The sequence below is a fragment of the Orbicella faveolata genome, unplaced genomic scaffold (genome assembly GCF_042242905.1).
Source record: "Orbicella faveolata isolate gen_17 unplaced genomic scaffold, um_ofav_v1 contig_27, whole genome shotgun sequence".
NCBI classification, from domain to species: domain Eukaryota; kingdom Metazoa; phylum Cnidaria; class Anthozoa; order Scleractinia; family Merulinidae; genus Orbicella; species Orbicella faveolata.
Window position 1 is genome coordinate 5,249,517 of NW_028301555.1, and position 14,836 is coordinate 5,264,352.

The 14,836-nt window shown below is 40.7% G+C and overlaps 6 protein-coding genes across 7 annotated transcripts; all 6 read left to right on the forward strand.

The window, feature by feature from the left end:
• The first annotated feature begins 276 nt into the window (after window positions 1–276).
• Window positions 277–2,083, forward strand: LOC149107282 (uncharacterized). The gene is made up of 3 exons (XM_089296642.1): window positions 277–660; window positions 1,240–1,828; window positions 1,904–2,083. Exons 1-3 carry the CDS (start codon window positions 505–507, stop codon window positions 2,005–2,007), a joined length of 849 nt encoding a protein of 282 aa, XP_089152768.1. The 5' UTR covers window positions 277–504; the 3' UTR covers window positions 2,008–2,083.
• A 99-nt stretch (window positions 2,084–2,182) lies between these two features.
• LOC149107283 (uncharacterized) lies at window positions 2,183–3,536 on the forward strand. Its single transcript, XM_089296643.1, has 2 exons — window positions 2,183–2,267; window positions 2,512–3,536. The coding sequence occupies exon 2, from the start codon at window positions 2,609–2,611 to the stop codon at window positions 3,449–3,451; it is 843 nt and encodes a 280-aa protein (XP_089152769.1). The 5' UTR covers window positions 2,183–2,267; window positions 2,512–2,608; the 3' UTR covers window positions 3,452–3,536.
• LOC149107284 (uncharacterized) lies at window positions 3,444–5,021 on the forward strand. The gene is made up of 4 exons (XM_089296637.1): window positions 3,444–3,995; window positions 4,070–4,477; window positions 4,557–4,627; window positions 4,962–5,021. The coding sequence occupies exons 1-4, from the start codon at window positions 3,479–3,481 to the stop codon at window positions 5,019–5,021; spliced, it is 1,056 nt and encodes a 351-aa protein (XP_089152763.1). The 5' UTR covers window positions 3,444–3,478.
• Window positions 5,022–5,051: 30 nt separating this feature from the next.
• On the forward strand, window positions 5,052–6,363 carry LOC149107285 (uncharacterized). The gene is made up of 2 exons (XM_089296640.1): window positions 5,052–5,230; window positions 5,308–6,363. Exons 1-2 carry the CDS (start codon window positions 5,052–5,054, stop codon window positions 6,164–6,166), a joined length of 1,038 nt encoding a protein of 345 aa, XP_089152766.1. The 3' UTR covers window positions 6,167–6,363.
• Window positions 6,364–6,451: 88 nt separating this feature from the next.
• LOC149107286 (uncharacterized) lies at window positions 6,452–8,571 on the forward strand. Of its 2 annotated transcripts, XM_089296645.1 has the most exons (3): window positions 6,452–6,902; window positions 7,145–7,262; window positions 7,842–8,571. In XM_089296645.1, exons 2-3 carry the CDS (start codon window positions 7,152–7,154, stop codon window positions 8,442–8,444), a joined length of 714 nt encoding a protein of 237 aa, XP_089152771.1. In that variant the 5' UTR covers window positions 6,452–6,902; window positions 7,145–7,151; the 3' UTR covers window positions 8,445–8,571. The 2 variants fall into 2 exon arrangements, with proteins under 2 accessions (XP_089152771.1, XP_089152770.1); XM_089296644.1 differs by having other exon boundaries at window positions 6,452–7,262.
• A 172-nt stretch (window positions 8,572–8,743) lies between these two features.
• On the forward strand, window positions 8,744–12,565 carry LOC149107287 (uncharacterized). Its single transcript, XM_089297119.1, is given in 7 exon segments — window positions 8,744–8,886; window positions 9,131–9,893; window positions 9,895–10,618; window positions 10,693–11,100; window positions 11,180–11,250; window positions 11,581–11,843; window positions 11,923–12,565. Coding segments are annotated over 7 exon segments (2,505 nt in total). The 3' UTR covers window positions 12,056–12,565.
• Window positions 12,566–14,836: the final 2,271 nt, after the last annotated feature.

The following is a 14,836-nucleotide window of genomic DNA, read 5'->3' on the forward strand; positions in this document are numbered from 1 at the left end:
TTGTGGGGAGCCTGTGCTCATAAGGGAGTCCCCTTTTCCCACCGGGTACCCAACAGAGAAGAATGGGCGCCTTCCTCGGGGATGGAACACCATAAATCTTCTCTGTTGAGTGAGCCAATCGTATCCTGTAGATTAGCAGTTTTGGACCAATGATATCCTGTACATTTCGTTAAGCTGACCAATCACATCTAGTAGATTTCGAATCACCAAACGAGTGGATGTGATTGGTCAATTTGCAAGTTAACAACAATAAACCTAGCGAGCTTCTTTCTCTTACCTTTTAAGATTTTGAATCGAAAGGTAGGACTTTGAAAAGCGATTACAAGAAGTTATTGAAAGAGACAGAGACCAACGAAGACATCGAGCGTTGTAATCTGTGTTATAAGGATCCGTTTAGAACTATTTTCTGCCAAAAATTATTCGTGGAAGAGACTTACGCGCTCGATCGTTTTCGTACTTGTCGTTTGCCTTTGTGGTTTTCTTTTCTGTTTATATCTTTCCGCCATGGCGAGAATGCCGAAGTTTAGACGTTTTTGCAATGGGGATTTGATGCTTGGCTACACAGGAGAAGCAGACGAGGTGTTCAAGAAGAATTCGGAGCAACAGGACAAGCGCCAGGGAAAGAATGAGCCGCAAGTGATTAGCAAACCTCCCGAAGAGGTAAGCTTAAACAATTTAGAATTGTTAAGATTAAAATTTAAAAAGCCAATTGTTTGGTCCTGAGAACGGCTTGTTGCTTTTGTTTCGTTCAACAAAACATCAATTAAGATTAAGTGCTTCATTGAACTCTTAATTATAATATCCTGAGGCCTTAGAGACAAACAAAACAATTATAATTTTAAGACCGAGTTCGAGTGCAGATTTGTTTTTCCTCGATATTGAATCGGCGGGCCGAAAGTTCTGGTCATATTCTACAAGTGCAAGTCAGGTCACTGTCTCACTGATAAAGAAACAAGCTCAAAGAGTGTCAAATAGACCGAATTATTAATCAAAATGGTGTTTAAAAAATCGACGGAAAACCATTTAGTTGGCTAATTTTTTTGTAATTCTATTACATGCGACTCTAGTGTGACCTGAGCTAGATTTGAGCCTTGTGTGTATTAAACTACTTGCACATTTCCTAATGAAAGTTTCTCTGTGTTCCTTTGATTTTATATACAGACTTACCCTGAGGAGACTTTAATTTCTAAGGTCAACACAACGACCTAATCATTGTTATCAATATACTATTTCGTTCAGGTCAGAAAACTTGCTATTGAAGCTGTCAAGAAGAGAAAAGGGGATGTTAAAAATGAAATTGATGTGCTAGGAGAGTACTTGCTCCAGTTTGGAAAATATCGTGGCCAGTCATTCAGGTGGATGCTGGAAAATGCTCTTGGCTATGTTGGCTGGTTTGTTGATAACATTCGCAATGAAAAAGTGACCCACTCTGCCATAAGTCCAAACAAAGCTGCCTTTAAGAAGTATGTGGAGTCCTTTAAAGAGGGTCGTGATGTTGTGGCCCTGAAGAAAAAGCAGAGGGAGGATAAAGAGGCCAAAAAGCAAAGCAGTTCCATGCAACCAAGCCAAAGCTCTGCATTAAATCCAGTTGTCTCCTCACTTGCAGCTGGTCTGGCATCTGGACACATAAGCACTGAGAAATATTTGTCCAGGGTTACTTCAACTGCAGGTGTTGCAAAGTTCAAACCCACCATTCCTGTATCAACGAGAAAAAGAAAACCAGTGAAACCCTCTGCCACTGTGACATCTACATCTACATTGTCAAGTACTCAAGATGCAGATGATGAGGAGCTTTCTGCCATTGCTGACCAAATAGAGAAGAATTTAGGTAATGTTTGAAAACTCAGATAACTGTTTCTGTTTGAAGATGTGTTCTGAAAGAATTTTCTTCATTTCATTGTAGTCCAACAAACCAGTGAATCAAGTACACGTCAGCAGCCAACACCAGAAGTATCTCTGTCAATACAACCACCTGAACCAGGAGTACCTGTAACACAACTAGCTTAAGTAGTTGAGGTGCCTGAGGCTCAACCAGAACCCGAGCAAGTACCAACAGCTTCAATAGCCCTCACCGGCAGTGCCAGAAATCAAGGTACAGGTTTTCTGTCAAGTGTTATTAATTTGTGATTTCTTTTTTAATGATATTAGTATATTATTCTTCAGAACATCCCTTGCTCCTTGAAGGATGGCGTAAGACATTACCAGTGGGTATCTGAGGCCTTGTTTACAACAAATGAGAAGGGAAAGGCAAAGCTGGACTTTAGCAGGTGACCGATACGTTAATAATATTGCTGTCTATTTAAGTTGCTATTTATTTATTTATTTTTAATTTTTAATTTTTAATTTTTTAATATTTTATTTCTACTAAGTTTTAATTTTTTCTTGTCTTTCATTGTTAAATAGTTAATAACAAACATGACACTGTGTTATCATCAGGGAATGCATTGATCATTATGACTGGGAAGGGTGTTTCTACATAGACAATTTGTCTGACTATTAATTCCCTTTTAGGGTCAACAAGCTATGGTGGGATCCCCCTCAGCCACCTCTTATCACCACACAGCCACCTTGTCCGGACAGATTCTTTGCTCAACGGCTGTTACTTTGGATGCCAAGGAAGCTTTGGAAAGTCACACTATACTGCCCACATGAAGGATGTCACAAGAAACCACTCACCAGTGCTGGGATATACAGCACTGTGAGGCAAGTCCTAGACATTGACAGCTACTACAACCTTGCTGCAGAGTACCTTTATTGTAGGTGTTGGCAAAAAAAGGTTATCAGCTGGAGCCCTGAGATTGTAAAACAACTTGATGCTGGCCATCAAGTTCAGTTTCCAGTTCTCCTAACCTACCAATATGCTTGTGATGTCAGAGTTATCAGACTGTTGAGAAACAGGGGCCTTGGCAATAGCTCGACACAATTACAAAAGAAGCTTACTGAAGAACACAGTGAAAAGTGGCTCCAAAAATCAGCCCAGTATCTGACTGACTGCAAATACTTTTCAAATGCATCCAAACGTGGCCTCACTGGTCCCCTTAAGTTCCAAGAGCCTCCAGAATTTGTACCAGTGCCAAAGTATAAGTGGCTGCTCACAGTGTATGCCCTAGACATCATGGCCAGAATGGACTATATTAAAGCATCCATCACTTTTGTCTTTGGAAGAATATTGAAAATGGACTCTACCAACAAAATTGTGAGAAAACTTGCAGGAGATAGTGCTGGTACTGCTTCCTGGGCCACCAATATTGGAAATGAAAAAGGACAAGTGCTCATGTCAGTGATGACTGTCAATGAAGGAACTGGATTGGAAAACATGGCTAATGGACTTATGAGAAGATTTTCTATGGCTGGTGTTTCACATCCTGAGGTCCTTTACGTTGACAGAGATTGTTGCAGTGGAACCACAGGCAGCAAAACTCAGAATTTGTTCTCACTCTGGGACAATTGAGTGATACGCCTTGATATTTGGCACTTTATGAGACGAATTGCTGCTGGATGTAATACAGAGGCCCATCCACTCTATAGTGTATTTCTCAGTCGTTTATCACAGTGCATCTTTCAATGGAGTGAAGAAGACCTGGCTTTATTAAAGTCTGCCAAAAGAGGACAACTGCAGAGTCAAGGCATTGCTGACCCTTCTGAAGCAGCCATTATTGAAAAGATTACTAGGAGAGAATTGGCTCTACATTGCCGTAGGAAAACTTGGGGAGTAGTTGACACCACTGCAATGATTTATGATCTACTATTGACATTTACTGGTCCCCAGGGTTGTGATACTATTGGAGTTCCATTGCTTGACAAAACCCGCATATGGGCAATGTGGGACAACCAAAGGCACCACATTCCATGCATTCAGGACCCTGAGGGTGTGCAACTATATACAAAAACTGGAGTCTTGACTAAAGGTGGTGTCCAACTTCCAACTTATAGGTGTGCAAGAGGTTCAACCTCTTTGGAGTCATTCCACCTGCATATTGATAAATTCATACCAGGTAATGACATCAGTGCAAAGACTCAACACATCCCAAATACTTTTGTTTATAAAATGTTCTTGTTTTTTTTTCAGGTACTTCTGCAAGTGACATTCATTTTAAAGCTTACTTGTTAGATGGCCTGATGAGGTGGAATGCTGATCGTGCTTCTGCTGCAGTGTCAAGTACTCAATCGGGACCAGAAAGCTACAGTGGATTATTAATACAAGCTGTGAATGAGCTAAGTGAGGATGTCCTTGGTAAGAAAGTGAAGTCCAATGTTCAGAACATTGGAATCCACACGGGTGAAATGATAGGAGTTGAATATCTCTTTAATCAAACTGGTGAGATTCTCAAGGACAACAACCTAGAAGATGAAGATCTGAGACCAGACAGGGAAGAACCTCTCTCAGATATTAACCCAGACCAAATAGATGAAGGATTTAGTGAAAATGAAGATGAGACTATTGCAGTTGCAGAGCAGGTGTTTAGTGGTGACAGAGGTAAGTGCACATTTTCTTCAAAATGACTGTGCCTTTCCTGAATTTTTAACTAAAAATGTGAATTTACATCTACACTCAGAGGCTGCCAGTACTTCTGATGAAGACTACACTGAGGATGATGCAGGAAGTGAATTACCATGTGACATAGATGTAAGTTCATATAATTATAAGGATTTAAACAATTTATTTAAGTAAACCCTTAATTGAAGGGGTGCTTGGAATAATAAAGCCCTAAGTGACTTTTAGAACATTTTGAGGTAACCAGCATTGAAATACCTCACAGCAATTTATACCGTGTACTTTGTCTTCATTATTGTCTAATAAGAACTAGTAGTAATTACCTTTTTTTTTGAGACAATAAGTAAAACTATGAGTACACTGTGAGGGGAAGTATTTCAATCCTGGCTGCCTAAAAATTTTCCAAAGGTCACTTAGGACTTTATTTCGTGCACCCCTTCAATTATTACCATTTATTGCTCTCTAGGACTCTGCTGGGCCCGACAACATTGAGGGATATGGGGAAGTCCAGGCTTTAGCAGCATAGGGGTATTTGGTTTCTTTGAAAGATGGAAATATGGCCTTGTCCAATACCCAAGCCAATGAAATAATCAGATTGTGGAAAAGCCTTCATGAATATGACAAACAGCCAACAACATTTGCTCCACGACACCGCACTACGCTGGTGAAGAGAAAGTTTAAAGCTCCAAAGAGAAGAAGTACCAATGTTGTACCTGGGCTGGACAGCACTAGGAGGTGAGCAACTGTATCATGACATTGTAAAATATATTACACAATTATTTATCAAAGGATTTCCTTTTTCTTTCTTTAAGATGTTTTCTAGGCTCCAACAGTGCCCCAGCCCAATGGCCAGATTGTAACAGGTACACTGAGGCGATAATATCTGAACTGTGTAATGTACATCCTGGGCCAGAGAGATCAAGAAAAAAAACAACCACCCATTGGTCTCTTGTGTGTAAAGACTACAGAGGCATACAGGAATGTGTTATGAACAATGGCATGGTGACTAGAGAGACACAGATCCAGCTACCAGACGTAAACCAAACAACACTAAGTCAGTGGTATATCAAGCAACAAAAGAAGAAAGAACAAGAAATGCTTAAACAGGGATTACCTCAACGAACTGAAGCAGCAACATCTCAGACACCTTTACCACAAGCCATACTGCTACCTACATCTCTGCCACAAGTCAACTTTCCTGTGCCCTTTAAATTTATATTACCAACCAATACCACAGGAACAGCTATTCTCAGAGGTCCAGCTGCGAAAGCTTGCCCGCCAGTGCCAATACTTCCAGCTCCTGTTCCCTTTTTACAGCCACCAACAGCAGACAGAAGATATCACCATGTTACAATACAGCCACAAATGACAGCACAACACCATCAGCCTGAACAGCACAATCAGTCTGGGCAACAAAAGTCTCAGTGTCAACCACCAACAAACCCAAAACAAAAAGATGAAGCAAGGACTCCCCAGGAACAGAAAGCAAGCAGCAGTCGTAAGCGATCCATGTATGACATGGTTTGCACCAAATGTGGAAAGAAGAGAGATCCTGAAAATCATATACAGTACTTTGGAAATTGGTATTGTAAACAAATGACTAAAAGCTTTGAGACATGGAGAGAAAACCTTAAAAACAAGAAAGGATATAAAAAGAAGAAGACAGATTAGCTTATGGATTATTTTCAATTCATTTTTTTTTTTGTTTTCTTATGTTATTCCAGTTCAAGCTTGCTTGAACAACGCCGGGTGCTGGGCGGCGGTTAACTAGCCTAGCTCCCTCAGTTAGCAGTCAGCCTCTGAGGTTTGGGTAATGGTCCCCTTGATGGAGGAAATGCCATCATAAATCCAAACCTTCAAACTTTTAATGCTGCCTAGCTCAATTGCTAGAAGGTCCCAAGCCCTTAGAGAAGCAGAGGGAAAGTTTGTTGGATTTTCATATCCTTTTCTTACTGTTTTGCTTTATGCAATAGACGAACTTTCACTTTACATTCACTTTTTTTATAGTTCTGATTAATTTATTGTGTGTTTGTAGTCTTTCTGGAGTAAATATGTAATAAAACCCTAATAAACCTCTGTAATTTGAGTGATTTGCCTATTTTTCTCTTTGCGGGGAGCCTGTGCTCATAAGGGAGTCCCCTTTTCCCACCGGGTACCCAACAGAGAAGAATGGGCGCCTTCCTCGGGGATGGAACACCATAAATCTTCTCTGTTGAGTGAGCCAATCGTATCCTGTAGATTAGCAGTTTTGGACCAATGATATCCTGTACATTTCGTTAAGCTGACCAATCACATCTAGTAGATTTCGAATCACCAAACGAGTGGATGTGATTGGTCAATTTTCAAGTTAACAACAACAAACCTAGCGAGCTTCTTTCTCTTACCTTTTAAGATTTTGAATCGAAAGGTAGGACTTTGAAAAGCGATTACAAGAAGTTATTGAAAGAGACAGAGACCAACGAAGACATCGAGCGTTGTAATCTGTGTTATAAGGATCCGTTTAGAACTATTTTCTGCCAAAAATTATTCGTGGAAGAGACTTACGCGCTCGATCGTTTTCGTACTTGTCGTTTGCCTTTGTGGTTTTCTTTTCTGTTTATATCTTTCCGCCATGGCGAGAATGCCGAAGTTTAGACGTTTTTCCAATAGGGATTTGATGCTTGGCTACACAGGAGAAGCAGACGAGGTGTTCAAGAAGAATTCGGAGCAACAGGACAAGCGCCAGGGAAAGAATGAGCCGCAAGTGATTAGCAAACCTCCCGAAGAGGTAAGCTTAAACAATTTAGAATTGTTAAGATTAAAATTTAAAAAGCCAATTGTTTGGTCCTGAGAACGGCTTGTTGCTTTTGTTTCGTTCAACAAAACATCAATTAAGACTAAGTGCTTCATTGAACTCTTAATTATAATATCCTGAGGGCTTAGAGACAAACAAAACAATTATAATTTTAAGACCGAGTTCGAGTGCAGATTTGTTTTTCCTCGATATTGAATCGGCGGGCCGAAAGTTCTGGTCATATTCTACAAGTGCAAGTCAGGTCACTGTCTCACTGATAAAGAAACAAGCTCAAAGAGTGTCAAATAGACCGAATTATTAATCAAAATGGTGTTTAAAAAATCGACGGAAAACCATTTAGTTGGCTAATTTTTTTGTAATTATATTACATGCGACTCTAGTGTGACCTGAGCTAGATTTGAGCCTTGTGTGTATTAAACTACTTGCACATTTCCTAATGAAAGTTTCTCTGTGTTCCTTTGATTTTATATACAGACTTACCCTGAGGAGACTTTAATTTCTAAGGTCAACACAACGACCTAATCATTGTTATCAATATACTATTTCGTTCAGGTCAGAAAACTTGCTATTGAAGCTGTCAAGAAGAGAAAAGGGGATGTTAAAAATGAAATTGATGTGCTAGGAGAGTACTTGCTCCAGTTTGGAAAATATCGTGGCCAGTCATTCAGGTGGATGCTGGAAAATGCTCTTGGCTATGTTGGCTGGTTTGTTGATAACATTCGCAATGAAAAAGTGACCCACTCTTCTGCCATAAGTCAAAACAAAGCTGCCTTTAAGAAGTATGTGGAGTCCTTTAAAGAGGGTCGTGATGTTGTGGCCCTGAAGAAAAAGCAGAGGGAGGATAAAGAGGCCAAAAAGCAAAGCAGTTCCATGCAACCAAGCCAAAGCTCTGCATCAAATCCAGTTGTCTCCTCACTTGCAGCTGGTCTGGCATCTGGACACATAAGCACTGAGAAATATTTGTCCAGGGTTACTTCAACTGCAGGTGTTGCAAAGTTCAAACCCACCATTCCTGTATCAACGAGAAAAAGAAAACCAGTGAAACCCTCTGCCACTGTGACATCTACATCTACATTGTCAAGTACTCAAGATGCAGATGATGAGGAGCTTTCTGTCATTGCTGACCAAATAGAGAAGAATATAGGTAATTTTTGAAAACTCAGATAACTGTTTCTGTTTGAAGATGTGTTCTGAAAGAATTTTCTTCATTTCATTGTAGTCCAACAAACCAGTGAATCAAGTACACGTCAGCAGCCAACACCAGAAGTATCTCTGTCAATACAACCACCTGAACCAGGAGTACCTATAACACAACTAGCTTAAGTAGTTGAGGTGCCTGAGGCTCAACCAGAACCCGAGCAAGTACCAACAGCTTCAATAGCCCTCACCGGCAGTGCCAGGAATCAAGGTACAGGTTTTGTGTCAAGTGTTATTAATTTGTGATTTCTTTTTTAATGATATTAGTATATTATTCTTCAGAACATCCCTTGCTCCCTGAAGGATGGTGTAAGACATTACCTAAAGCTGACCACCAGTGGGTATCTCAGGCCTTGTTTACAACAAACAAGAAGGGAAAGGCAAAGCTGGACTTTAGCAGGTGACCGATACGTTAATAATATTGCTGTCTATTTAAGTTGCTATTTATTTATTTATTTTTAATTTTTAATTTTTAATTTTTTAATATTTTATTTCTACTAAGTTTTAATTTTTTCTTGTCTTTCATTGTTAAATAGTTAATAATAAACATGAGACTGTGTTATCATCAGGGAATGCATTAATCATTTTGACTGGGAAGGGTGTTTCTACATAGACAATTTGTCTGACTGTTAATTCCCTTTTAGGGTCAACAAGCTATGGTGGGATCCCCCTCAGCCACCTCTTATCACCACACAGCCACCTTGTCCAGACAGATTCTTTGCTCAACGGCTGTTACTTTGGATGCCAAGGAAGCTTTGGAAAGTCACACTATACTGCCCACATGAAGTATGTGACAAGAAACCACTCACCAGCGCTGGGATATACAGCACTGTGAGGCAAGTCCTAGACATTGACAGCTACTACAACCTTGCTGCAGAGTACCTTTATTGTAGGTGTTGGCAAAAAAAGGTTATCAGCTGGAGCCCTGAGATTGTAAAACAACTTGATGCTGGCCATCAAGTTCAGTTTCTAGTTCTGCTAACCTACCAATATGCTTGTGATGTCAGAGTTATCAGACTGTTGAGAAACAGGGGCCTTGGCAATAGCTCGACACAATTACAAAAGAAGCTTACTGAAGAACACAGTGAAAAGTGGCTCCAAAAATCAGCCCAGTATCTGACTGACTGCAAATACTTTTCAAATGCATCCAAACGTGGCCTCACTGGTCCGCTTAAGTTCCAAGAGCCTCCAGAATTTGTACCAGTGCCAAAGTATAAGTGGCTGCTCACAGTGTATGCCCTAGGCATCATGCCCAGAATGGACTATATTAAAGCATCCATCATTTCTGTCTTTGGAAGAATATTGAAAATGGACTCTACCAACAAAATTGTGAGAAAACTTGCGGGAGATAGTGCTGGTACTGCTTCCTGGGCCACCAATATTGGAAATGAAAAAGGACAAGTGCTCCTGAATGTCAGTGATGACTGTCAATGAAGGAACTGGATTGGAAAACATGGCAAATGGACTTATGAGAAGATTTTCTATGGCTGGTGTTTTACCTCCTGAGGTCCTTTACGTTGACAGAGATTGTTGCAGTGGAACCACAGGCAGCAAAACTCAGAATTTGTTCTCACTCTGGGACAATTTAGTGATACGCCTTGATATTTGGCACTTTATGAGACGAATTGCTGCTGGATGTAATACAGAGGCCCATCCACTCTATAGTGTATTTCTCAGTCGTTTATCACAGTGCATCTTTCAATGGAGTGAAGAAGACCTGGCTTTATTAAAGTCTGCCAAAAGAGGACAACTGCAGAGTCAAGGCATTGCTGACCCTTCTGAAGCAGCCATTATTGAAAAGATTACTAGGAGAGAATTGGCTCTACATTGCCGTAGGAAAACTTGGGGAGTAGTTGACACCACTGCAATGATTTATGATCTACTATTGACATTTACTGGTCCCCAGGGTTGTGATACTACTGGAGTTCCACTGCTTGACAAAACCCGCATATGGGCAATGTGGGACAACCAAAAGCACCACATTCCATGCATTCAGGACCCTGAGGGTGTGCAACTATATACAAAAACTGGAGTCTTGACTAAAGGTGGTGTCCAACTTCCAACTTATAGATGTGCAAGAGGTTCAACCTCTTTGGAGTCATTCCACCTGCATATTGATAAATTCATACCAGGTAATGACATCAGTGCAAAGACTCAACACATCCCAAATACTTTTGTTTATAAAATGTTCTTGTTTTTTTTTCAGGTACTTCTGCAAGTGACATTCATTTTAAAGCTTACTTGTTAGACGGCCTGATGAGGTGGAATGCTGATCGTGCTTCTGCTGCCGTGTCAAGTACTCAATCGGGACCAGAAAGCTACAGTGGATTATTGATACAAGCTGAGAATGAGCTAAGTGAGGATGTCCTTGGTAAGAAAATGAAGTCCAATGTTCAGAACATTGGAATCCATACGGGTGAAATGATAGGAGTTGAATATCTCTTTAATCAAACTGGTGAGATTCTCAAGGACAACAACCTAGAAGATGAAGATCTGAGACCAGACAGGGAAGAACCTCTCTCAGATATTAACCCAGACCAAATAGATGAAGGATTTAGTGCAAATGAAGATGAGACTATTGCAGTTGCAGAGCAGGTGTTTAGTGGTGACAGAGGTAAGTGCACATTTTCTTCAAAATGACTGTGTCTTTCCTGAATTTTTAACTAAAGATGTGAATTTACATCTACACTCAGAGACTGCCAGTACTTCTGATGAAGACTACGCTGAGGATGATGCAGGAAGTGAATTACCATGTGACATAGATGTAAGTTCATATATAAGGATTTAAACAATGTATTTAAGTAAACCCTTAATTGAAGGGGTGCTTGGAATAATAAAGCCCTAAGTGACTTTTAGAACATTTTGAGGTAACCAGCATTGAAATACCTCGCAGCAATTTATACCGTGTACTTTGTCTTCATTATTGTCTAATAAGAACTAGTAGTAATTACTAGTTTTTTTTGAGACAATAATTAAAACTAGAGTACACTGTGAGGGGAAGTATTTCAATCCTGGCTGCCTAAAAATTTTCCAAAGGTCACTTAGGACTTTCTTTCGTGCACCCCTTCAATTATTACCATTTATTGCTCTCTAGGACTCTGCTGGGCCCGACAACATTGAGGGATATGGGGAAGTCCAGGCTTTAGCAGCATATTTGGTTTCTTTGAAAGATGGAAATATGGCCTTGTCCAATACCCAAGCCGATGAAATAATCAGATTGTGGAAAAGCCTTCATGAATATGACAAACAGCCAACAACATTTGCTCCACGACACCGCACTACGCTGGTGAAGGGAAAGTTTAAAGCTCCAAAGAGAAGAAGTACCAATATTGTACCTGGGCTGGACAGCACTAGGAGGTCTGAGCAACTGTATTATAATGTTGTAAAATATATTACACAATTATTTATCAAAGGATTTCCTTTTTCTTTCTTTAAGATGTTTTCTAGGCTCCAACAGTGCCCCAGCCCAATGGCCAGATTGTAACAGGTACACCGAGGCAATAATATCTGAACTGTGTAATGTACATCCTGGGCCAGAGAGATCAAGAAAAAAAACAACCACCCGTTGATCTCTTGTGTGTAAAGACTACACAGGCATACAAGAACGTGTTATGAACAATGGCATGGTGACTAGAGAGACACAGATCCAGCTACCAGACATAAACCAAACAACACTAAGTCAGTGGTATATCAAGCGACAAAAGAAGAAAGAACAAGAAATGCTTAAACAGGGATTACCTCAACGAACTGAAGTAGCAACATCTCAGACACCTTTACCACAAGCCATACTGCTACCTACATCTCTGCCACAAGTCAACTTTCCTGTGCCCTTTAAATTTATATTACCAACCAATACCACGGGAACAGCTATTCTCAGAGGTCCAGCTGCGAAAGCTTGCCCGCCAGTGCCAATACTTCCAACTCCTGTTCCCTTTTTACAGCCACCAACAGCAGAGAGAAGATATCACCATGTTACAATACAGCCACAAATGACAGCACAACACCATCAGCCTGAACAGCACAATCAGTCTGGGCAACAAAAGTCTCAGTGTCAACCACCAACAAACCCAAAACAAAAAGATGAAGCAAGGACTCCCCAGGAACAGAAAGCAAGCAGCAGTCGTAAGCGATCCTTGTATGACATGGTTTGCACCAAATGTGGAAAGAAGAGAGATCCTGAAAATCATAAACAGTACTTTGGAAATTGGTATTGTAACCAAATGACTGAAAGCTTTGAGACATGGAGAGAAAACCTTAAAAACAAGAAAGAGTATAAAAAGAAGAAGACAGATTAGCTTATGGATTATTTTCAATTCATTTTTTTTTTTTTTTTTTTTATTATGTTATTCCAGTTCAAGCTTGCTTGAACAACGCCGGGTGCTGGGCGGCGGTTAACTAGCCTAGCTCCCTCAGTTAGCAGTCAGCTTCTGAGGTTTGGGTAATGGTCCCCTTGATGGAGGAAATGCCATCATAAATCCAAACCTTCAAACTTTTAATGCTGCCTAGCTCAATTGCTAGAAGGTCCCAAGCCCTTAGAGAAGCAGAGGGAAAGTTTGTTGGATTTTCATATCCTTTTCTTACTGTTTTGCTTTATGCAATAGACGAACTTTCACTTTACATTCACTTTTTTTATAGTTCTGATTAATTTATTGTCTGTTTGTAGTCTTTCTGGAGTAAATCTGTAATAAAACCCTAATAAACCTCTGTAATTTGAGTGATTTGCCTATTTTTCTCTTTGCGGGGAACCTGTGCTCATAAGGGAGTCCCCTTTTCCCACCGGGTACCCAAAAGAGAAGAATGGGCGCCTTCCTCGGGGAAGGATCCCTGGATGGCGCTCAATCTTCTCTGTACAGAGATTACACGCAACGCGCAAGGCGTTCCAGTGTTTTCATTTTTGCAACGATGCAAAATTTATCTCAGCATAACCTGCATATTTTCAAAATAATCCCCAACAGCGCAAATAGGAGGCAACATTACTTAAGTAAATGTATTTTCCGGCCCAAAATCAATCTAATGTGTATATTATGTAACCACGCAAATCGCCGTGATCTCGTACTAGCGCCCCACGCTCGAGAGAGCCTTCGCTCGCTAAGAGGTCAGCTCAACGCGTATGTTCATAGAAGTGATCAATTGATCGCGCGCTTCCCGTGCATCGAACATTTCTTGCTTTTCACGTGAAACAGTGCTTCAGAATTTTGTTTTGAACACTATAGAAATCGCTTTAAATAAAAACTGTAAATTAAAAGCTGTCAAACCCACGAAAATGTCTGTGACAACCGTTTCGCGCTTCTCTCGCTGAATAACATGCGAGTGGCACTGTTTTTGGCGCAAAGTTGTCGGGTGTTGCGCGTACGTTAACAAATCGAATGTGCTTTAGCGTGGTCTGTACTCTTATCACAGTAGTCAAAATGTTGTGGACTCACGAGGTGCAGCCGATTGAGTCCACAACAAATTTCAACGTCTCAATAACAACAATACACAATGTTTCTCTTCTCCGCCGTCTTCATTTTAAAACTACCTCGCCTTGTGATTGTCTACTTGTCTTAAATTTGAGCTAAATGCTGTGATATGATTGGTTGAAAAGTCTTAAACCAATTCAGCCTTGTAGCAGCCGTGTGCATAAACTGGTGAATCCAGTCATTTGATTGGCTCAAAATGCGCTTAAATTGGTGAATCCAGTCATTCGATTGGTTCAAAATGTGCTCAAATTGGTGAATCCAGTCATTTGATTGGTTCAAAGTGTGCATTAAATTGGTGAATTTAGTCATTCGATTGGTTCCAACTGTGCTTAAATTGATAAATACAGTCATTTGATTGGTTCAAACTGTGCTTAAATTGTGCTTACATTACTGCAACATTCCGTTGCTCAAAAGCCTCCTACGCAGATTGCGTGACGAGCCCGAAGAGCGTAGGAGGCCATTTGCTTAAGGGCGCATGCCAGCTACCAAGAACTCACGCTTGCCTTTACAAATTTGTGATACCGGGGTGATAGAAGGCGCCAACTGCCAACCCTACTCTGTGAAAGCCTAGGTCGTTTGAATTGAACACAACGGAATCCCAGTCGTTATATTAGTGCTTCTCTCTGTATTATTAACACGCGTGTCGCGTCTTCGCCTCTTTGGCGCTAGTTGTCGTGTGATGCCCGCGTTCGCCCACTGCGAGCACATAGCGCGCGCGGACGTCGTGAAAAGGGATTGTGAATCGTGAATCGAGTATCAAGTTATTCGTCACCCCGGGTCACGACACTCGCGACAAATTTCACTGGTGCATCTATCACAGTCACTGCGCATTTAAAATGCGAGTTAAGGGCCTATCCACATGTAGACATATTGTTTGCAGACGTAGCGTGC